This window comes from Culex pipiens, chromosome 1 (genome assembly GCF_016801865.2).
Source record: "Culex pipiens pallens isolate TS chromosome 1, TS_CPP_V2, whole genome shotgun sequence".
In the NCBI taxonomy this organism is placed as follows: domain Eukaryota; kingdom Metazoa; phylum Arthropoda; class Insecta; order Diptera; family Culicidae; genus Culex; species Culex pipiens.
Window position 1 is genome coordinate 89,310,595 of NC_068937.1, and position 25,061 is coordinate 89,335,655.

The following is a 25,061-nucleotide window of genomic DNA, read 5'->3' on the forward strand; positions in this document are numbered from 1 at the left end:
AATAGTGTTTTTTTGCAAATCAAGTTTTAGTGATAAAAAGTTAAATAAAAAAATCACCAAATTTTTTTTACAGTGTATCATTTTTTTTCAGTGTAGTCTGTATCCATACCTACAACTTTGCCGAAGACATAAAATCGATCAAAAAATTCCTTCAAAAGATACAGATTTTTGAATTTTCATACATCATTTTTGTATGGACAGCTGCCAAATTTGTATGGAAAATTATATGGACAAACTAATGATGCAAAATGGCTTCTTTGGGCATACCGAAGGCACCAAAAAAGTTTCAGTCGGATTAAAAAATACAAAAAAAAATCGAATGACCGAAATCCTAGAGAACTGCTCAATAGTGACCATGAGTCACCATTTCTAAAAATATTTTTTTTTTAAGAGTTCAGAAGATTTGCTATAAAATTATCTAAGAGACATTAAAGATTGGACCTCTGGTTGCTGAGATACAGCGCACAGTGGGAAAAAGGGCCTAAAAAATTACCGCAACATGATTTCGCGCAAACCATCGATTGCTATACACCAAAAGCTTCGTTTTTGCACCAGGAACAATAATCCGATGAAAAATCGCACTGCACGGACCGGTGGCCGGAGCACAGGCCACCGGAAGATCCGGATTTTTGAAAAAAGGATCAGATTAATCCAATTTTGAACTGATACGCTTTCCTCTACCATAAATTGTCATGCAAAACAATCTTAGAATAATATTAAATACCATAGGACCCATCGGAACCGGTTCCACCGATCTCCGGTGGCCACACCCGGAACCGCATTAGGAAACAGTGTTAACCAGTCATGCGACATATCAAACTTCATGATTTTGGATGGGGACATGAGTTATACACTCCTCTTTTAAAAACATGAAGTTTGATATGTCGCAAGAGTGGTTTCAGGAATTTGCAAAATATTATCTTCGGATGTGGCCACCGGAGAACCTGGGAACCGGTCAAGGAGACAAAAATACATTTTAAGGATACTCTCCATCCAAAATCAAGAAGTTTGATACGTCACATGACTATTTTACGCTGTTTCCTAATGCGGTTCCGGATGTGGCCACCGGAGACCGGTGGAACCGGTTCCTATGGGTCATATGGTATTTAATATTATTCTAGGATTTTTTGCATGACTATTCATGGTAGTTGAAAGCTTATCAGTTCCCATTTGGATAAATCTGACACTTTTCCAAAAATCCGGATCTTCCGGTGGCCTGTACTCCGGCCACTGGTCCGTGCAGTGCGATTTTTCATCGGATTATTGTTCCTGGTGCAAAAACGAAGCTTTTGGTGTATAGCAATCGATGGTTTGCGTGAAATCATGTTGCGGTAATTTTTTGGGTCCTTTTTTCCCACTGTGCAGCGGCTTAAAGAAAAAGAAACAGGAAAATTGAAGTTTTCTAAGTCTCACCCAAACAACCCACCATTTTCTAATGTCGATATCTCAGCAACTAATGGTCCGATTTTCAATGTTAAAACATGAAACATTCGTGAAATTTTTCGATCTTTTCGAAAAAAATATCTTGATTTTTTTTAAATCAAGACCAACATTTTAAAGGGGCTTAACATTGAATATTACGCCCATTTAAAATGCTAGTCTTGATTTATTTTCCAAAATCCAACATTTTATGTTTTTTGATTTTTTTTTGTTTTTTAATTTTTTTTTTAGAAATGGTCACTCAGCAACCAGTGCTCCAATCTTCAATGTCTCTTAGACAATTTATAGCAAATTTTCTGAACTATTCAAAAAAAATATTTTCAGAAATGCTGGTTATGGTCACTATTTTTAAAAATCGAAAAACTGCAAATATTTCGCTGAAATCAAACATTCGGTGGATATATCTTGAAAACAGAGCCCTTTATCAAAAAATCTGTCAAGTACTTTTCGATTGGGCCTTTGAGAGTTGCGAAGTGGTGATGATTGGTTCCTACTTTTAATCTGTGATCCATAGAGCAATTTTTGGAGGTCCTGGTCAATAATGGAGTAGCAACTACGGGTAGACACCAGTGCTATGCTTTTCTATGCTATTCTATGCTAAAGTATTCAAAATTATCAAAACATTATGTTAATAAATTTACTAAAACAGCTGTCTTAATAAAATAGATTTGTCCTGATTTGTCAAAGATGTTTGATGAAAAATAATTTAAAATGATAAATATATTTTTTTTTATTTATGGTCATGAGTATACGTAGTAGAGTGTAACAAAAATTACTTTTTGGCGAACATTCATGGGTTTGTCCCGGTGGGCATATTGAGCTCAAATTACAAATATGAGCTTGAGCATTTGAATTTTAAATGGGATTAAACCTGTTAAACAAGATTTTTTTTTTCAAAAAATGGAGCTCGTTATAGATTTTCTAAGATTGTATTTTTATCTCTTAAAATTTACAGTTTATATTACATCCTGATGATATTTCTACATTTCAAACTTATTACATGATTTTTTGCCAGCTATAACAAAAATGATATCCTACTAAGTATTCGGATTTAGAATCATGACGTTATATGAAATTTTGTATGTTTCTATGTATATTACTTAACGGACAATATCTTGGAAATCATTAAAGGGACGGGGCGATACATCGTGCTGCCACCTGTTTTTTTTAAGTGCAAGAGTGGAAAAGTGCTGAGTCATCGTCTAAAAATAGACGGCGTCCTATCTCGCCCAGCAAAATGAAGTCGATAATGTAGTCGGTTTCGATTAGAAACAGTGGAAAACGTGGTCTGAAAATAGTGACGTCATACCCCTATTGAAACTGTTTTTTTTATTCTAGAGCAATCATTCCTGGTACATTGTGCAGTCGACTCTCTGGTTGTCACTATCCAAAGGACCGTCGAGGAAGAGAAGCATCAGTTAACAGAACGATGCAAAACGAAGACTCGATTGAAATTTGTTTTTTCTTGCTAACCAGCTATGGGAGAGAATCATGGCAACGTCCAGCAAACAAAAACAAAGAAATGTCAAACACCCTTCAAAGCTTGATTTCTCTATGCATGCCATGAAAAAGTGAAATTATTGACAACTGGAATAGATGTTTAAAGCAAATAGAATCCAAGGGACCGTCGAGGAAGAGATCCTTCAAGCAAGAGAGAATATCGAGGAATAAAGACAATCGATGTATGCAGTTTGAAGGGACTGAAGAATTCATCGGTACATGGAGCAATATTGATATCGAGAAGAACGACAGCCAGAGAGTCGACTGTACAAGCAATTTAAAACTTTTTGAATCTACTCCAATCAATACTATTGAATAATTTCTTCCTCATTTTCCTCTACCTACAAATGTTTTTCACAAACTCTTCGTGCTACATTATCAATCCAGTCGTAAACAACTAGCAGTCCGCGGGTTTCCTGGAAATTGCCGCACGTGTTTATCCATTCAAGACTTTTTCCTTAGAAAGATACTAAACCCGGAAACACGGTTGAGAGGTAGGCGGAGCAAGTGGTATCTCCCCTTGGTGACCGACCCCTAAAGAAGGTCACATCCAAGCGCCCCACAGTCGTCATCGATTCATTTCGTTTCGTTTGTTGCTCGTAGCGCGTCGTCCTTCGACGAAGTCACGACACACAGCAGGAATCGGCGGGTTGTAGAACGAATGGTAATGAACCTCCCATCCCCGGCACAGAAAATCGTAAACGGTGAGCTTAAAGGAATGTGAAATGGGTTGGAGAGGGTGAGGTAGGGTGGTGAGGTAACACCAGACGTCGACGCCGCGCCGTTGTACTAAATCGGTCTGCCAAAGGAGAGGCTTATTGCTGCTTTTGCTCTATTTCAACCGAGTAAAAATAGTAGCTCATAAAGCATTCAGGTACTCGTTAGGGTGATCCTAAATGAATGAAGTCTTATCGAGTTGATTTTTATTAAAAAAAAAACTTGTAAGAGAAAATCTGTGCCAAAGATCAAAATATGATCGATGTTGAATAAACCATCAATAAGGGCAAATCGGAACTCCAATATTGTTTGGTCACCCTAATTCCCATCGCCACTAATACAAGGAAAAAGTGAAACCACAACCACACCCCCCACCAAATGGCAAAATTGCGTGGCAAATCGATAGAGTATTGCCTTGGCGAGGGTGGTTTGTACAGTGAAGCAAAAACTGCGCTGAGGGTTAAGGCTAAAAGTACCACCCCTTCCCCTTCCCCTACCCATTCTACTGATATGGTTATGATTTTGCTTTCACTGCTTTGGGCACACGGAACGGAGCTTTAAGTTTTCTCACGCCCAGCCCCGTAAAAAGTCACGACAGGCACCGACTGGTGCCCTCGCAAAAAGGTCAGCCGTCTTGTTTTGGTACGTAAAAATTTGGGCACTTTAGGTGGGGAGTGTCCGTTTCATGATAAGGGTCTTTGGAAGTGCAAGCTGTTACTGGTGGCGAAAGAATGGTTTTAATTATAGTTTTATGAGTACCGAAAATAGTTATGATGCCAGCGCACTAATATGATTTGAACTGAGTGTTCTGATTAAGATATTTTTGGAACAAACTTGTAAATGAAGTCATAGCCGTGAAGCCGAGTTTGTTTTTAATGTCGTATAATTTTTAAGCATTTGTACTTCCACAATAGATTCCAATCAGTTTTGTTCAATTGTCCGGTTGTTCATACAAAACTACTAAGCAAAAACTAACTTTTTTTTTCAAATGGTTGTTTCAATCGAGGTGGTGTTTTTCTAAAGCCTCGTTTATCCGAACGTTTTTTAGCAACCTCCTTAAAAAACACAAATTCAAATTTATATTGAAAAACTAGTACAATCGGTTGTAAACAATTAAGGATACATTGAATAATGTTGGTTTTACAGAGCATATTCAAACTTGTAACAAGTTTTTAACCCTCTACAACCTAACCCCGCCTTTAGACGGGCTTCGATCTAAAAAAACGCCAAAAATCAATTTTCCAACCGATTTTTGATCTTTAAAAAGCATTGGAAAGAAGAACTCTTAAATTTTTAGAAAAATTCAGGGTTGGAAGTTTAACTTGTTTTATGTGACTTTGCCAATGTTTTTAAAAGTGTCATTTTTTTAGGGGTCAACTTTGGCTGTGTTTTTTAGTAACATTTTCTATATTTTCAGTAAAAAGAAGAATGCATTAATTTTTGTAGCGTCCCAGAATATGCTGCTACGCATTTTTTTTGCAATTTAAATGATGACGGTGCCATTCTATAGCAAAAAATGTGAAAAACAAGATAGATGCAAATTAAAATACTAAAAATTAAACAAGAAAAACATAAAACAAGAGAAGTAAAGTTTTTCGTAGAACAAAAGTTGCTCAAAATGACCTCCTAAACACGGGAAAAATAAATATTTTCGAAAAAAAACATTTGGGCAGAAGAGGGTTAATTTTGGTACCCCACATAAAAAATTGACACAACTCTTTCAAAAAAAGATATTAAAAAACTGTGGCATGTATTTATGATTCTAAGATACTTTTTGTTTAAAAAAAACTAATGTGGTTGGTGCCTTCCTTCCTCACAAAATGGCTGGAAAGGTCCCCGGCCAGAGTCAGAGACAACAAAAATTTGCAGCAGCCGAATCAAACCAAAAATCATAAAATCATCACATTTATTCGTATTACAGTATCACATTCGTTTTTACAGTACCAAATGCATTTTATCAATATTTCAACACCGCCATTTTGGCTTAAAAAAATCTAAATCACTTAAGAGCATCCATAAGATCATATTTGAGCTCAATGACGCATAACGAAACTTATTTTAGTGATTCAAGATCCGAAGACTCGATTATCCGAGGTGAAACTTTTTCGCGGACTTCGGATGATTGAGTCTGGACTGTAAAAAAAACCTACACCATTTTTACTAAAAATTGTTGTTTCAGATACAATCCAGACTCGATTATCCGAAGTTACAATTATCAGGTTGGTATGGGACTTCGGATTTTTTTTTCGTTTTATTTTCTTGTTTTTAACATTAAATTCGAGTTCTGCGACCCCAGCTTAGTTAAATTTGGCCGCCTTCTTGGATTTAAAAATTCTCATTCACTCAAATTAGACAAACGAAAAAAAAATTCTTGATTCGATTATCCGAAGTGAAATTTGGTAGAGGCCTTCGGATATGGACTGTAATATTTTTTTCAAAATGTTCGAAAAATTCCTAACATTGATGATTAGACCTCTGGGTTCTAAGATACAACAATAATGATAAAAAAAACAGGAAAATTTAAGTTTCCATAGTTTCTTTCTAACAGCCTTTAATTTTTAATGTCTCTCGCAGAAACTAATAGTTTAATTTTCAATGTTTAAAAAATAAACAATTAAAAAAAATATTTTTTAATTTTATTTATAGTTTAATTTTCAATGTTAATAAATTAAACAACAAAAAAAAAATATTTTAAAGTGTTGGAATCAAGACTGACTAAGGGCCAAATATTTAGTAACACGCCCTAAGCTTTCTTCTTTTAAATTTAAATTAATTAATTTTTTCCATGTGCATTCATTCAGTAAAATTTTTATTGAGTGTCCAATCACAATCGTTTTCTTTTCACCTCAATTTTAAATACCATTGATTAGAGGTGGGCAAAAAAAGAGCGAGCCGCTCAAAGAGCCGGTTCACTAAAAAGAGCGAACGAACTATGGCTCACAAAAAAAGAACCGCGGTTCTTTTTTGAATTCCGGTCTTTTGAAAGAACCGTTCCAAGATGGAATATATTTTAAACTTGTTATGAATATAATTTATTGTAGTGTTAAATCTGTTTTTGAGAATTAAAAATACAATTTCAATTATTTCAGTGCTAATCAAAATAATCCCAGCATTGTTCTTTGGTGTACTTTTTCAAGTACTTCAGGATAAAATACGGCAGGTTAAAGAAAGACTATTTCCCGAAATTTTCAGAGCTGAATCGTCTTATTTCAAATAGCAACTTTTTTATCAATATATATTGAAAGACTCTTAACCACTTAACCAAGCTCATATTTTCAGTTTCCTCTTTTTGGAATTCCAAAAGTAAATGATTTTGTATACAAAATGAACGAACTTTTCATTTTACTGATCATACATTTATGTATTACCCGAATACAAATTTGAGTATTTCAAATTGCTTAACTTGTAAATAATTGCCAAAAATCTACTTAACAACTCAGAGATTTTGGAAACATCTTCTTATTTTTAGTTATTTTTTCAAATATTTAATATAGGTAATTCCAATGTGAAAAAGCTTTTAAATCACACCATTTTTTTAAATATCCTTTTCATCCATATTTTGAAAAAAGAGCGAAAGAGCCGTTCAAAAGAGCAGCTCTTTTTAATGAGCGAACGAAAATGAGCGGCTCCTAAAAAAGAGCGGTTTTGCCCACCTCTACCATTGATACCTGCAGGATAGCAGGATGGATACCTGTAGGATAGTACTTTATTGATAAAGTAATGTAATTTTCGCATTTCAGTGATTTCTAATGTAGAAGATTCTACATTTACAAGAGGGCTTAACTTAAAAGTAACTTATAAAATATACAGAGACCGGAACGGTGGTGTTGTGGTAAGCGTGGTGCCTCTCACCCAAGTTGTACTGGGTTTCGATCCCAGACGGTCCCGGTGGCATTTTTCGAGGCGAGATTTGTCTGATAACGCCTGGTTTAGGAGTCGTCTCCCTGAGTCCTGTCGTGGTAGAATCGCTGGTAGGCAGTTGGACTCACAATCAAATGGTCGGCAGTTCGAATCCTGGGGAGGATGGAAAGTTTGCAATTGCCTCAACAATCTAGCCTGTAGAGAGGACAATTTGATTTGATTTTTTTGATATTGCCTTCTTTAAAGGTGTATTATTACCTCAATTTAGGGTGGAAAAGTGTAAAACACTGAAATGGAGGTGAATTTACAAATTCTTAGAGGTATAATAACACACTTTTTCTGACATAAAAGATATACCCATTGATACCATCGATAAACCACGTGGACACCTTAGGAGGGAGGGGGTGGGGGTTTGGCGATTGTCCACGCTCCATACAAACAAGATTTTATTTGTATGAAAATTGTCCACGATGGGGAGGTGGGTTGAGATTTCCCAAAAAGTGTCCACGTGGTTTGTGGATGGTCCCATTCCCAGATGTGATATTACCATGTGTCTGCCTGTGTGGATCAATCGGACCGCGCACTGAACTCACAATCCAGAGGTCACCGGTTCAAATTCCGAGGCGGACGCAAAAAAATCTAAGTGTTAATATAGGTATTCGGTGCCCTCTCCCCGTGCCATACCTTCACACTTAGGAGACCCGGGAGGCGGAGTCTTGTCGCTAAAAGAACGATACATGCCTGTGGATCCGTTGACGAAACCGGAAGGTTTAAGAGGGCCACATTATAAGGTGTTACGACGATTCCGTCCGTTTCCGATATTACCATGTTTTTTTAGCTGTTTTTTAATTTAATTGTAATATCATAATTACTTAATGACAAATTAAAAGTAATTATTGTTCAATTCTTCATGATGCCCAAATTATACCATCACAGTTATTTCTCCATGAAATTTGAGGTTTTTTAATGGAAAAGCCGATTAAAAATTGAAATTGGCTTGCTTGTGGCCCGCGGGTGCCACTTTCCACTCACTTCACTTCAGTTTGGTTCGTTCTCACGCTTGCGAACCGTGCGCTCCACAACCAATTAATTTAATTGCTCTTGAATATAAAATCATTAATTACGGTGGCGGGGAAAATCACAACCATCCCATCCCGTTCGGTTTTCCATCTCGAGTGTCGTCTGTCTCAGCAAATTTTCATTTTTCCTGCTTCCCTCGTGGTGTAAATCTGGACCGTGAGGGCTTACACCCATCGGTGTTTGGTGACAGTAATTAGTTAAATTAGAAGTGCCTTCCCCTTTAGCAGGAGATTTATCGAAGGGGCTGACCATCGATAAAGGCTCCGTTCTCTGGAGAGTAATTCTCTTAGAATTTTGTGTTTGTTTAATTAAGTATTTATTAGGATAATTGTAATATTGAAAAAACAATTAGTAAAAAAAATGCCAGATTGTGTAATATTTTTTTTGTGTGCTTTGCTTTTTCATCTTTGAAAATGTTTTTTTTTAATTTAATGAATTTCAATTAATTCTTCTGTTAAAAGAAGGCTGAACTTTTCTATGGTATTATTTTCTAGAGAACAGCTGAGAGGATAAAAGACGATGAGCTTATCGCAGATAAATTGGCTTCATTCGATGTTTTGAAAACGGTTCAACCAAATCCACCTCCTGCTCCTAATGAGATGAGCGGTATCATTAGTGCGTTCAATGGATTTGGTGCGCGCGATCCACTTTCGGTGATTGGACTCTAAATTAACAAGGAAATCTTTGCGAGAAGATAAAGGCTTGTAATTAGATTTGAAACTTTAGAGTGGTGAAGGTCTTGTCACGTGCTAGCAAACAAGTTTCGACCTTTTTTCCGCGCTAATGACGGTCAGGTGAAGCATCAAACGGCACATCCGAATGGACGCCATTGTAGTAGTATTGTGGTTCCAGAGATGATCCCCTAAAATGGAGATGGGTCGTGTCCAGCTTGCAAATTCCCCGGGTCATCTAGGGTAGCGAAGTGGTGGTAACAATAACTGTTAGTTGAAAGCTTCCAGAAAAGGGTTGTATCTAAATTCAATTATCTGGTTTGGACCCATAACCGAAACTTGCGCTTGTTTGTGTGGATCGAGTTTCCGATTAAATGGAACCGTTTTGGGTTGTCGAGTTATCCCTTGTCACCGTTTTTGGGTTGTTGATTTTTGGGTAGACCGTCTAAATGTTATGGCCAATTGTTTCTAGTAATGAAAACTTGTACGCAGATCTTGAAACGAAATTTGGAAAAACCAACTTTCAATTCTCTCTTTTTCGAATCAATCATTGCGAATTGACTATTAAATCAAAGTCACGCCTCACTTGTAGAAAGCCCCTTCAGGACACGCATCCAAATTTTGCCCCGTTTCAATACTGATAACCTTCCCTCTCCCAAAAAACAGCCCAACAAAACGCGATAAGCGACAGGGGCTGGCATTCTTGGCTGGAAATTGTTGTTCCCGAAATAGCCAGAACGGCCAGAGTCATAAAACATTTCCCCCCGCAAGGCAGCAAAACACGACCAGCCAAAACGCCCCGGCACACCGACACAATAAGAAAACAAATGATGGTCGCAAACGAAACGAGCTTTCCGGCAGCCATGGGTGGTGGTGGAAAGGTGGAAAAAGCTTTGGCTTCCGGTGTTACCCGTTATCGATGTATCGAAGAGAGCTTGAATTGTGAAGGGAGCAGAGGTTTACCAAAGCAAAAATTGGAGGAATTGATTGATTTGTTGCCTGATTTGGAATTCCAGAGATCGTTCTTAAATGTTGTAATGCGAATAAAGAGTTTTTGAAAAAAAATAAATACTAAGAATTTCTAGTCGATTACCGACTGTTGAAAATTGAGGGGCTATGTAACATTGTTATCTCTCAGATTATTTCATTTAAGGTATTTTAGAAGCAATTGCTTCTAGAGAGTGACGATTCTCAAGATTTTAAATATCCTGGGAATTGAGAATTGAATTTTGCTATTTCCCGGGAATTTTCGGGACTCATTAAAAATTAATTTTAGTACACCATATTTCTTTTTTAAGTCACCTTTTTTTAAACGATTCTCGATTTACACAACTTTTTTTAAGTCATGACTTAAAATGAGAATGTCCATGACTTAAATTGAGAATATGACTTAAATCAAGAATCATTGGAATTTCGTAATTTGTCGGAGTATTTTCAAATTGTATCAATTGTATATTGTTTAGTTATGTTATTAAAAAACATTTTAGCGTGGTTTTGGAACACCTGGGATGTTCTAGTCCATCCGAAACTTTCGGGAATTTTGTGCAACTGGCTTACCAAAGAAACTAGTCGAAACCTCAAAACTTTGACAACGGATCCTACCCAGACTGCTTCAGTGAGTGCGGTAGCCTACAGTACATTGTTGCAACAACTTATTGGGATGATCTGGGTCATCCAAGGACTCCCTGGAGTTATGACCTGTGGGTCTACCACCGTAACAAGCAAAAGGTCGACGGTTTTTGACCCCGGAACATACCCGCATAGCTTTAGTGAGTATGGTACACTACTTTCCAGATGTGTTTGGATGTCCTGGGTCATCCAAGAACTCCCTGGAGTTAAGATCTGCAGGTCTACCACCGTAAAAAGCAAGAGGTCGACGGTTTTTGACACCGGAACATATCTGTATAGCTTCAGTGAGTATGGTAGACTACTTTCCAGATGTGTTGAGATGTCCTTGGTCATCCAAGGAATCCCTGGAGTTAAGATCTGCCGGTCTACCACCGTAACAAGCAAGAGGTCGACGGTTTTTGACCACGGAACATACCCGCATAGCTTCAGTGAGTATGGTAGACTACATCCAGATGTGTTTGGATGTTCTGGGTCATCCAAGGACTCCCTGGAGTTATGGCCTGTGGGTCTACCACCGTAACAAGCCAGAGGTCGACGGTTTTTGACCCCGGAACATACCCGCATAGCTTCAGTGAGTATGGTAGACTACTTTCCAGATGTGTTGAGATGTCCTTGGTCATCCAAGGAATCCCTGGAGTTAAGATCTGCCGGTCTACCACCGTAACAAGCCAGAGGTCGACGGTTTTTGACACCGGAACATATCTGCATAGCTTCAGTGAGTATGGTAGACTACTTTCCAGATGTGTTTGGATGTCCTGGGTCATCCAAGAACTCCCTGGAGTTAAGATCTGCAGGTCTACCACCGTAGCAAGCAAGAGGTCGACGGTTTTTGACCACGGACAAACCCGCATAGCTTCAGCGAGTATGGTAGACTACTTTCCAGATGTGTTGAGATGTCCTTGGTCATCCAAGGACTCCCTGGAGTTATGACCTGTGGGTCTACCACCGTAACAAGCCAGTGGTCGACGGTTTTTGACCCCGGAACATACCCGAATAGCTTCAGCGAGTATGGTAGACTACTTTCAAGATGTGTTTGGATGTTCTGGGTCATCCAAGAACTCCATGGAGTTAAGATCTGCAGGTCTACCACCGTAACAAGCAAGAGGTCGACGGCTTTTAACCCTGTGACATACCCGCATAGCTCCAGTGTGTATTGTAGACTTCATTCCTGGTATGTTGTGATGTTCCAAAAAGTCCTTGGATGACCCAGGACATCAAAACACAAAAATACGTTAACAATACGCACTAAAGCTATGCCGATATATTTCGGGGTCAAAACCCGTCGAACTCTGGCTTGTTACGACGGTAGATCTACAGATCTTAACTCCAGGGAATCCCTGGACATCTCAACACATCTGGCAAGTAGTTTACCATACTCACTGAAGCTATGCGGGTATGTTCCGGGGTCAAAAACCGTCGACCTCTTGCTTTTTACGGTGGTAGACCTGCAGATCTTAACTTCATGGAGTTCTTGGATGACCAAGGACATCTCAACACATCTGGAAAGTAGTCTACTATACTCACTGAAGCTATGCGGGTATGTTCCGGGGTCAAAAACCGTCAACCTCTGGCTTGTTACGGCGGTAGACCCACAGGTCATAACTCCAGGGAGTCCTTGGATGACCCAGATCAGCCCAATAAGTTGTTGCAACAATGTACTGTAGCCTACCGCACTCACTGGAGTAGTCTGGGTAGGATCCGTTGTCAAAATTTTGAAGTTTCGACTTGTTTCTTTGTAGGCCAGTTGCACAAAATTCCCGGAAGTTTCGGATGGACTAGAACATCTCAGGTGTTCCAAAACCACGCTAAAATGTTTTAATAACATAACTAAGCAATATACAATTGATACATTTTGAAAATTCTCCGACAAATTACGAAATCCCAAAGATTCTTGATTTAAGTCAGATTCTCAATTTAAATCATGGACATTCTTTTTTTTAACGATTCTCGATTTAAACACCCCCATTTCGTTGTGTAAATCAAAAATATGATGTAATTACATCGAAATTATCGTTATTTTGTAGTATTGATTTTAAAAGCCTTTTGAGACTCAAAACTGTACTGTTTTGCGATTCCCAATTCTTACTGACTTTTTTTTTCCTATTTTTAATTAATCTTTCGTGTCGTAGCTGACCTTACTTGTCTATATATGTTTCAAGAAGTTAAAAAATAGCCTAGTATTAAATGTCCATGACAAACAACGATTGAAAGCAACATTTACAAGGCGTCATCCATTAAGTATGTCACGCTCTGGGTTTGAGCAAGTGTGACATTGCATGTTATAAGTTTAGGAAAAGCGTGACAAAGGGGGGGGGTGAATTTTGGCTGATTTTAGCGTGACGTACTTTATGGATGAAGCCCATGGATGTTTTTTTCTTTTTCTCTAAATCAACTGTAAATATTGAGTGACTCAAATGAATACTTGATACTGGCGGACTTAACTTGTACAAAAAATGCCAGAGTTTTATCAAAATAATAACTTAATATCAGTGCCGATGCAAAAAACTAAAACAAACAAAAAAAACGAAACTATTCAAATTTGAAATAACTTTGAAGAAAAGTAGTTTACTTACTTTATCTTTCCATTTCTGGACTGTAACAGCTAACTTTTTATGTAAACTTTGGCTCCTCAACTTAGTTTTTCTTGCCACCGATTACATTGCATATTGCATTGAAATTTTTGAACAAACTTGTTCAATTTTACCTTTTCTGAATTCGCAAATGCAGAAAGTGGCATTTTTTTCTATTTATTGAATTTAACCATTCATTGTCATATATTTCCTTTAAATTATTTTGTTTATAATATTTATAATAGAAATAATATTTATAATATTTATAATATTTATAATATTTATAATATTTATAATATTTATAATATTTGTAATATTTATAATATTTATAATATTTATAATATTTATAATATTTATAATATTTATAATATTATTTATACACGGAAAGAAGGTTTATCGTGAATCTTACTAAATTTCGGTTAAAAACCCTAAAAAAATTGGTTGTTTTTTCAACCACCATTTTTTTTAGCTGGAAATCCTAAAAAAAAGTCCTGGATTTGACAGCTGGATCCAGGTCCTAAAAATGATAAATCTAGCTAAATTTTTAAGTAAATTTTACTAATTTACAAGCTGGAAAAATGCTGTCAGTCTCAAAAGCTGTATGTTTTGAGAAGGTCTGTTAGCTATTTTAGCTAGATTTTATGGTATTGGTAAGTTTTATAGTTAGCCCAACGAGTTTTTAGGCTGTTTCAACCAGTTTTTTTGAAATCATTCTCAAAATTTTCCATTGATGGCTGCGAAGCCAGGTATTTTCACACATCTTTTTAGCTAGTTTAGCTAACTTTGCCACTATTCTTGGTAGGTGTTTTGGTTGGAATAGCTAATTTTTCCACTATTTCTACAAGTTTTCTTTCAAAAGCCTCCGTTGCTGCCTGCAAAGCACGCATTATTCACCCAGCCTTTTGGCTGATTTAGCTCGTTACTTTTTTGTTCTTGCTTCGTTTTTCGGTAAGTCCAGCTAATTTTTCGACTGTTTTAACTGGTAATTTCGAAATCATTTTTAAAAATCCCTTGCTGCCTGTAAAGTTGTTTTTTTATTTTCAAAAAGACTTTTGCTGGTGTAGCATGATTTTCCGCTATTCTTGGTACGTTTTTTGGTAGTCCAGCAAGTTTTTTGGATGTTTCAATAGTTTCCAGACTACAAAAATACAAAAATACAAAAATACAAAAATACAAAAATACAAAAATACAAAAATACAAAAATACAAAAATACAAAAATACAAAAATACAAAAATACAAAAATACAAAAATACAAAAATACAAAAATACAAAAATACAAAAATACAAAAATACAAAAATACAAAAATACAAAAATACAAAAATACAAAAATACAAAAAATACAAAAATACAAAAATACAAAAATACAAAAATACAAAAATACAAAAATACAAAAATACAAAAATACAAAAATACAAAAATACAAAAATACAAAAATACAAAAATACAAAAATACAAAAATACAAAAATACAAAAATACAAAAATACAAAAATACAAAAATACAAAAATACAAAAATACAAAAATACAAAAATACAAAAATACAAAAATACAAAAATACAAAAAAAAACTTACAAAAAGTTATTTTGGTTAAATTATAGTAAATTCATGTTAAATTTAAACTATGTTTTGCATTTAACAAAGTTTAAATATAACATCAAATTACTTTCACTTAACCAAAATAACTTTACTTTATCCAACTTAATTTAACTTAATTCAACTAAATTTAACTTAATTTAACTAAATTTAACTTAATTTAACATACTTTAACATAATTTAACTTAATTTAACTTAATTTAACTTAATTTAACTTAATTTAACTTAGTTTAACTTAATTTAACTTAATTTATTTTAATTTAACTTAATTTAACTTAATTTAACTTAATTTAACTTAATTTAACTTAATTTAACTTAATTTAACTTAATTTAACTTAATTTAACTGAATTTAACTTAATTTAACTTAATTTAACTTAATTTAACTTAATTTAACTTATTTTAACTTAATTTAACTTGATTTAACTAAATTTAACTTAATTTAACTTAATTTAACTTAATTTAACTTAATTTAACTTAATTTTACTTAATTCAACTTAATTTAACTTTATTTAACTTTTTTTGACTTTATTTAACTTTATTTAACTTAATTTAACTTAATTTAACTTAATTTAGCTTAATTTAACTAAATTTAACTTAATTCAACATAATTTAACTTAATTTAACTCAATTTTACTAAATTTAACTTAATTTACCTCAATTCAGCTTAATATAACTTAATGAAACTAAATTTATTTTAATTTAATTTACTTAATCAAACTAATTTTAGCTTAATTAAAGTTAACTTAATTTAATTTAATTTAACTTAATTTAACTTAATGAAACTAAATTTAACTCAGTTTAATTTAACTTAATCAAACTTATTTTAGCTTAATTAAAGTTAACTTAATTTAATTTAACTTAATTTAACTCAATTTAACTTAGTTTAACTTAATTTAACTTAATTTAACTTAATTTAACTTAATTTAACTTAATTCAATTGAATTTAACTTAATTTAACTTAGTTTAATTTAATTTAACTTAATTAAACTTATTTTAACTTAATTAAAGTTAACTTAACTTAATTAAACTCAATTTAACTGAATTTTACCAAATAACTTTAAATTTAACTAAATTCTACCAAATTACATTAAATTCAACTGAATTCTACCAAATGTAATAACATTTGAATAAATGTACTTACATTTACCTATATTCTACTACATTTACCTAAATTCAACTACATTTTTCTAAATATAACCATTTTCAACTAAATTAAGCTCAATTTAACTGATTTAATTTAATTTTACTTAATTAAACTTGATTGAAATTAATTTGACATATATTAACTGAATTTAACATAATTTCAACTCAATTTTACTTAATTTAACTTTATTTTACTTGATTTTACATAAATTTACTTAAATTTACTTAATTTTACTTAATTATGCTTAATTTTATTTAATTTTGCTTAATTTTACTTAATTTTGCTTAATTTGGCTTAGTTTTACTTAATTTTGCTTAATTTTGCTTAATTTTGCTATTTTTTTTAATTTTACTAAATTTAACTTAACACAACTTAATTTAACCAAATTTGGGCAAATTCAACTAAATCACACAAAAAATAACTAATTTCAACTGAATGTATCTGAATTTAACTAAATTTTGCTTAATTTAACTATTTTTTTTAAATTCATCTTAATTCAACAAAATTTATTTAAACTTATCTAAATTTTACTTTATTTTACTAATTTAAACTAAATTTAATCAATTTTAACGAAATTTTACTAATTTCAACTAAATTTAACTAATTTTAACTAAATTTTATCAATTTAACTGATTTTAACTAAATTCTACATTTTTATTTAAATTTTACCAAATGTAACTTAATTTAACTAAACTTAAATTGATTAAACTTAATTTCACTTAATTTCACTTAATTTAACTTAATTGAACTTAATTTAACTTCATTTCTAACAATATTTAACAATATTTATGGATGTGCTTAAAAGGCATTAGGTACCCTATTTGTTCGGAGCTGTCAAACATTGGCCAATCTATGTCTAGACATTCTGTACCCGCCGCCCCTCCAGGTGGACAGATGTCCATACAAAAAAGTATACTGTGGACAATCGCCAGCCTCCCCTTTCCCCTGCCAAAGTGTTCACGTGGTTTAGGGATGCTCCCACTTTATGTTAAGTACATGTTTTTACCTACGCATCATCCAAACAATAACGAGAGGCTCAACTTCTAACCACTTTCCCTCAACACAAAAAACTTCTCACCTTATCTACTGAAACTTACCTTCAGGTGTCGATCCGCAGAAAACCTTCCAGGCTTTTGATTTATTCACTCACACAACACATTCTATCACCTTTTGCACTTGCACTTGCACTCAAACAGCACACATAACCATCAAAAAACTTCGCGAACTGAGCGGCTCAAACAGGATCGAACACGATACAAGACGATGCTTTGTTTTGGTCTCGAACTGATGACCTGTCAAAAAATCCATGCTGCCGGTTCCAGCTAATTTTTCGGTAAAATTACGCAAAATTGTGCTGAAACACCATTATTTTTGGTAAAATCTCTCCTGTCATTTTGATTTGGGCTGTCAGTTTTGGAAAGCAAATCAGCAATCAGGGTTAGCTATTTCACCAATCCCAGGTTGGTAAATTTAGCTGTAATTTTAGCTGATTCAACCAAAAAAATCACTGTTTCACCAATTTGAAGCCAGCTAATTTGAATTGTTAAATTTTGGATAGAACTCTTTTCCGTGTAATTGTTAAAATTCTCGGCAGTCTTGACTAAATTTCCGCGAAATTGTGAGGCTTCCAAACGATCGATTTCCCGGGAAATTTGTCCCAGGAGTTCCCGCTTGTCACTCTCTCATTGTACTCGTAAATAAGTTTAGGTTCGTAGAAAAGTTTATTGGTAGAAATATTTTAAAATATTGTTGGAATGATGTTTTCACAATTTTATTGAATCCTTTAATTATTTTAAATGTTTCTGATAAAAACACTACGTTTAGAGTTAAAGTATATTTTAAGTTTCTTGACATTTTCTGGTTTTAAGTGCATAACAATAATGGGTAATACAAGATCGTTTGACTGAAAAAAATTAAGTTCAAATAGAGAAATAACTGAAATTGGTCAACACAATTTTTCGTGGACACATGAATCAATTTATTCTTGTTTCACCAAGCTGACTGCACCAAGAATTTCAAACAGTTAGAAAGGAAAAAAATTCTCATTCAGCTTCATACCATCCATCGTTATCGTCGTGGTCGAATACGCCGATAGGACCCGAATAAAAATATAAACAATCCGACTTTCGTTTATTATTCTTTAATAGCTGTTTTAATGCCTTCCAGTGAAATCGCACCGCGCCGTATTTATTCAGCGAAGCAGATAGACACCTTCCTTCTTAAATATTTGGCATTGGGTGACTCTTTAAAAAGCTATGAGCTGTGTAAAGATAAGTTGAACTTTGACTACAATGATTTTTGTGGCATTTTTTATTCCTTTGTTTATATTGGATTATTTGGAATCGGTTCAGAATATGGGTCATTCCATCTGAAGCGGAACAGCATTTGAAAATAACCCTCTCCAATCCTGCTCAAATTTTGCAGGGCTGTTGATACTATCAAAACATGCAAGAATCCCGAAGTCGGACCACCCCTCAATTTTGTTACCTCCCCAAAAATTCGACTTTTTGGCGATTTTTTAGCAAAACCCCTATTTTCAAACGGGGATAGCTCAGGAACCACAAATCTCAGAAGGTCGGTCTTAAGCTCAATTTTGAAGGAAATTGGACGTAGAATCCATTTCCGTGATCAACATTTCGATTATGATGTTTTTTCTACCTGTATTGCGCAATTGAAAACTTTTTTTAATTTGGACGAAATTCGGGATTCTTGCATGTTTTGATAGTATCAACAGCCCTGCCAAATTTGATCAGGATCGGAGATGATAATTTTCAAATTTGTATTTTTCCTTGCACACTTCAGGTGGAATGACCCATATGATTTCAATCCATATTTTTACTCAATCCTCTTCAAGATTTGTCGGTTTTAAGGAAAACCAATCCTCATCATTTTTCCTTTACATCCTACAACATAAGCTTTGATTCATCCATTGTACCCAACACACAGGTAGTAGTGTCAACGGAGGGAAAGTAATGAAAAGCTCACTGAGATGCTTGCCATGTGCACCCACACTGGTTGGGGCGGCCTCGTTATCGCTCACAAATGAAACCGTTGATGCTCGTGAAGGGAATCGAGTAATTCGAAATAATGACTTCACGGGTGAGCTTGGGGATTTTCTCTGGAGGAAAAGGGTTATTGGGAGGGAAAATGGCTTTCGCGAATTGATTTTTTTTTTTGTGAGGGATTGAAGATTATTTTCCTGCTTTAAGATTTTGATGGATGTATTTTGCTTTCTTCCTCAGGTTCCAATGATTGTGCCCACGATCGTGAGTAACAACGACGACGATCTGCTGGTGCCGTCGTCTCCGCCGCGGCGTCTTAGCCGGAGCAGTATTGACCTGCGTGATCTGGAGTACAAGAACGAAGCGACCAAGATCAAGAACTCGGATAGCGTCAGCTCGATCTTTCCGCTGCAGTACGAGAATAACCTACGCTACTCGGGCAGCGAGCCGATCCACGTGAAGGAGAACCAACAGCGGAGGGCTTCGCGCAAGGAGAGCTTCAAACAGATCAACTTTTTCCAGCCGTTCTTCTCGAGGAATAGCTTGCTAAAGTCGTACATAAAGAGTGGTAGCGCAACGGGTCAGAGCCTGAACAATAGCAATAATAGAGAGAATAGCTACTGCAACAACCGGACGGCTTCGGAGAAGAAGCTGAACAACAAAAACAAAGACAATCGATCGAATAATAATATAATTGACTTGATAAACGTGACTTCATCGCTCAACAAGGAGAGTGTTGTGACGGAGAAGGAGGTGAACACACACAAAAGGCACCAGATAGCGGCTAGTGAGTCGGACTTTCTGACGATGATTCAGAAGCAACGATCGCAGAGACTGGGAAAAAACAATGCAAGTGTTAAGAAGTCCAGTAACATAGACGGCCCGAGAGAGGACCAGCTTATGTATGCGCTTAGCGATTCAGATTTCACGGCTGCGTTCCAAGGGGATGAAAACATCATGAAGTGTTTCAAGAACCTCAAGGCTAGCACTGAACACAAGGATGGAATCTTCAAAATAACGCTCAACGGAGAGGGTGGAGCCGCTCCAGCCGCCGCTGCCGGGATCAATGACACCCCGGATATTCTGATTGGATGCTTCGACCATGGTTTCAGTGGGACCAGACCGATGAGTCCGACCAGTCCGAAGGAGGTTGTGTCCGCTTGTGCAGAAGAGAACGTCCTTATCAAGTCATCAAATCTTAAAGTTGTGAATAGTAGTACGGCCAACGTAAATAGCACAGTTAGTGATAGTAATTTAAGCCACGCGGACGGTAGCTACGTGATAGATCTCATATCGGCCATTTCGACGGCAGGTTCACCACCTCACTCGGCAGGTCTCCTCCCGGAAGCCATCTCACGGGAGAACGAACGGATCAAAAGCAATGAACGGATTGTGGTAACCCAGCTGGACAGTCTGAAACCGGTGGTGAACCTCGGCGATACGGGCAGTCCTGTCAACGTACTGAGCGAAGCCTCCACCATATCACTGGACCTGGTGTCCACCGGTCCAAGCACAAAACTGCAAGTTCCTAGCGCTGCCGTCGCCACGAACGCCATCGAAGACAGCGTCAACCCCGTGGACCATTCAGTGGACGCACAGCAGGTCATCAACAACCCCGACATCATAATCGAAAACATCCGAAACGATAGTTTGAACAATCAACAGCAGCCAATTTCGACGGCCACCTCGACCTCGGTCGTAATGCCTCCGTCGATCATGACCCCGTCTCCGGTGCACCATCCCGGACTGCACCGGAAGCGACAATCGTCCACCGTAACCTACAACATCAACGTGATCAACTTTAGTGACAATCCGGATGACGACGGTGGAAGCTACCAAATGAACAACCGGAACGGCACTAACGGTGGAACCGGATCCGGACCGGGTGCCGGTGGACGATCAAACAGCTCAACGAGTGAGTACAACCCAGCTCGATGTCCCCATTTGTCTCCCTATCTCTTTCTGTCTAACCTCTTGTACATTTCCGGTGTGTTTAGATGTGTGTTCTTTCGTTTTTTGATTACTCACCCAGGAAGCGTGTTCACTGTGTATCACCTTAATTTCGATTAGCTTGTTGCATCCATATATTGGCATTCAAATTGATGTTTTTACCTAAATCCATAAATCATCCAGCAGAAAGATGGTTCCAAGAATCTTTCTGAGGACCCACAACATTTGTACTTTTGTTGCCACGTTTTACACCACACTCATTGTTTATTCAAATTTGACCCATTGGCAAGAACAACACCAAGTGCGAAAGCATTCGCTCCTTTTTCGTCCTACCTGTGTGCACAGCCAGTGAAGCTACCAGCTACAAAAAGCGCTCTTCGCTCGAATGAATTTTGCATTGTTCACTTTAATCTCTTTGAAAATATCTTCAACCTTCGTATACTATCGCCGCTTTCTATTGCTTAGCCTAAACTATCCACCGTTCTCTATAAATCTCAAAACCTATTTTTCCTTCCAAAAATTAAAAATATGCATTGCTGAAACACAAACAAATGAAAAAATGTGATTCAAGTTTTGTTGCCATAACTTGTCCCTCGCATTAATTTTTTGAGTGTTTACAATGGGACATTTCTACAATTACTTTATACTTTTGAGACGATTTAACAAGATCATTCCATTTTTGTTTAATTCATGGCAAAAGTGTGTTTTCGTAACTGTATGTTATAAATGGATGTGATTTGATGGATAAAATTATTGATAAATTAATGGTTTTGTCGCTCACCTTTTAACCTTTACTTATGGTGGAGAGAAATCGGCTGTGAACTATGCTCGACGAATATTTTTCATTTCGACGATTTACCGAAATGGTTATATTTGTAACACAAAATATACCTAAAACTATCTAAATATTCATTAAAAGTTTTGAATTTGTTCTCCAATAGTCTGTATAAGTGTGCTTTTTATTAACAGTGTGGACCCAATGCCTGATTTTTCTGTTAAATTCTTATTTGAATTCCATATAAAATGGCACCGGGTCCTGACTATTAATATTTCCCTTCTAATAAACCCAAAATATTATTCATATATATTTCTACAAAAATAAAAAAGCTGTAACTGTTTTAATATACTTTTCTCAAATGATATGATTTTATTATTTAACATTCGAGATTAAGTATTTGTTTGTAGTCATTTGTTATGATTTTTTTTTTCTTATTTTACTTGTATTTTATCCGTTTAGATCATTTATATCAACTGTAAATAGTGTAAATATAAAGCAACACATGAAGCTTTACTATGTGGGATTTGTTGCACACACTTGCTCTACGACTGCTAAAATCTATGTAACCTCAAAACGACAAGGGTAATAATTGGATGATTGAATCCTTAATATCTAGGCAATTTTTTATGTGTATCGATAAAAGAAATGCCCGAAATTTTTGGTCACATTTGTAGAACGCAAAAATTTGGTCTTAAACTCAGCTTAAATTGTTTGCTTCACAACGATAAATCATATTTTTATCAGTATAATGATATCTTCCAGATAAACAAATGAAAAAACGTCTTAGTTACCAGTTTAGATAGAGTGCAAGGGCGAGTGCTATGATTGAAAGCGCAGTGCTATCCGCTAAAATAGCACGCGTGCTAACCGCGCGCAGTGCCAATGCATGTCTGCTTGAGATTGAGATGACCCCAAAGAGTTTAGGAGGTAGGAGTAGGCGTGGCTGAATTGTTACGCTTTCGCTTTGTAAGCGGAAGTTTCTGGGTTCGATTCCCATCTGCTTCTATCAAGAAATTATAGAAAGATGAACGCTAAATTCATTAAATCGTGGCGGGGTTCGATCCCCCGTCCTTTGGGTCAGCAGACAAAAATGCTGACCACCAGGCCATCGAGGCTTAGTTGAATAGAAGGATTAAGAAAGAATATAAGAATGAAGGTAGCTTGATTGGAATCTGTGAATCTAAGAACAGGACAATGCAATATTGAACGCAAGCTGAATTCAAGGACATACTGGTTGCAATTTAAGGCATCTTTTTCTGCACTTAAATATCTTAGACGAGTCATGCTCAACAAGATTAGGAAAAGAGTTGTCCGCAAAGAAAATGTTTCAATGTTTAAAAACTCTGATCAGTGTTTAGTTTCACTTTGATGTTATTCTTGTGATTGTTATGTGGCAGTATAGTAGATCAAAAATCTTCTTCGACTAAAATCTGTTTCTCTTCGTGGGCAATGCAAATTTCCCTGGTCGTTGAGCGACATCGTTGTCGCATGTTTCGCTCCTCGAACCCGTCGGACCCGTGATCCTTCGCTTGGGCTGGCAAGACTAAAACCTTCTTGTTAGAAACCCCAAAATATTACACTTATCTGGTAAAACAACTACTCCACCCATTAAGTAACCTTTGCCATATTTTCATTTACATTTCGGCTTATGTTGTACTTTTATTGTTTTCACATCATCTGTACACACCGTTCGACGAATCCCAAAAAATCGAAACTTTTTATAAACCAAACCCTCCCCCCCAACTACCCCATCCCCCTCTTCTCTACCATTGGCATTTTTGGCAAAAGACTCAAGCCAGAAGCATGCCCGCCGAGGCGCCATCTGCATCGTGATCAACAACGACGGCGTGGTCAACGCGAACGACACCGACACGGACTTTGACGACCCGGACGGCCACCACCACAACGACGTCCAGGTAGGCGGCCGCCGCGTTGGTCCGGCCGGCCAGGGCGGGTGTTGTTGTTCGCCGGGGTGTTGTCACCACGACGACGGTTCGGGTGCGGCCAACTGTCGCCATCACAAGTTCCGCAAGATCAAGTGCCTGTGGAACCACTTTAAGCGGTACGGGTTCCGACGGCGGCGGGGTTGTCCGGACACTGGTCGGCGACGCCGTAACGAACCGTGCGACGTCGGATGTGGCGTCGGTGGCCCCGAGGGAACCAGACTGACCGTTCCGTCCCAGCCTGGCGGTGGCGGCCCCGGTAGTCGTTGTAGCAGTGTTGGCTACGGGGAAGGTTAGTCGCCCACGCAAATTCTTCCAGTTTCTCTCAGCTTGCCGTTCACTTACGCTGCTTGCCGAACGCGCCGAACTTTTTCTAACTCTTCTTGAAGCCTGCGCTTAGCGTTGCATCGTAGAACAACCCACTCAAATCGCTTAGTTCCGCTCTGATCTGCTTTGCGTGAGCGCGCTTTTTTCTTCGTCGTCGACTCGTTGTCTCTTCTAGTGATCTGGTATATGTACTATACCTATTGGTGCATTGTCATTCCCCGCATCAAACTATCCAACTTTACCTCATGTGTTATTGATGTTATTGGTGTAATGTGCAAAATTGACAAATCAGTGTTAGGGCAACGGTTATTTCGAAGAGATGACGAAGCGCCAAAGTGAATGTTTGTAGTGTGATGACCAACGAATGAAATTGGTTGATAGAATGGCTGGGATTTTTTTCCATTTAGTTTTAACGGAGTTTATTATTTAAGAGACTTTTTCAGTAGTTGTGTGTACTAAATAGTAGCTTGCATGGTAATTGTAATGCTAAGAAATATCACAAGCGCTTCGAAACCCTTCAATGTATGTGCTTCGTGTGATGACTATGAAAGATTTCGGTATGAAAGTTTGTTAAATTAAGCGTTTTACCTCAAAAATTTACGGCCAGATTTGCTTAAAATGGTCTCACCTTAGAGCTAAAAGTGCTTTCAAAATAACCTTACAAATTTAGACTTCATGAAAAAAAGATTTCAGTAGATTTTTTTTAGGAGTATCCCGTTTGAGATGTTATAGAAAAGTTGGAAGACTTGATCTCTGGCAAGAGCTGATTCCTAGCCTGTACCTCGTCATCGAGTTGGTAAAGAATAAGTTATGTTCCTGAAAGTTGTGTGCAATTGGGTCCTAGAATTAAGCTT

The 25,061-nt window shown here is 36.5% G+C and overlaps 1 protein-coding gene across 5 annotated transcripts in view; it reads left to right on the forward strand.

Annotated features, from left to right (window-relative positions):
* The window catches only part of LOC120421100 (uncharacterized), a 239,509-nt gene that overhangs the window by 198,557 nt on the left and 15,891 nt on the right, over positions 1–25,061 (forward strand). For 3 of the 5 annotated variants that reach the window (XM_052706687.1, XM_052706685.1, XM_052706686.1), the window contains 2 exons: positions 19,450–21,124; positions 23,726–24,172. In XM_052706687.1, the coding sequence (XP_052562647.1) occupies positions 19,450–21,124; positions 23,726–24,172 (2,122 nt within the window). The remainder of the gene's footprint in view (positions 1–19,449; positions 21,125–23,725; positions 24,173–25,061) is intronic. The other 2 variants (XM_052706688.1, XM_052706689.1) reach the window with 1 other exon arrangement.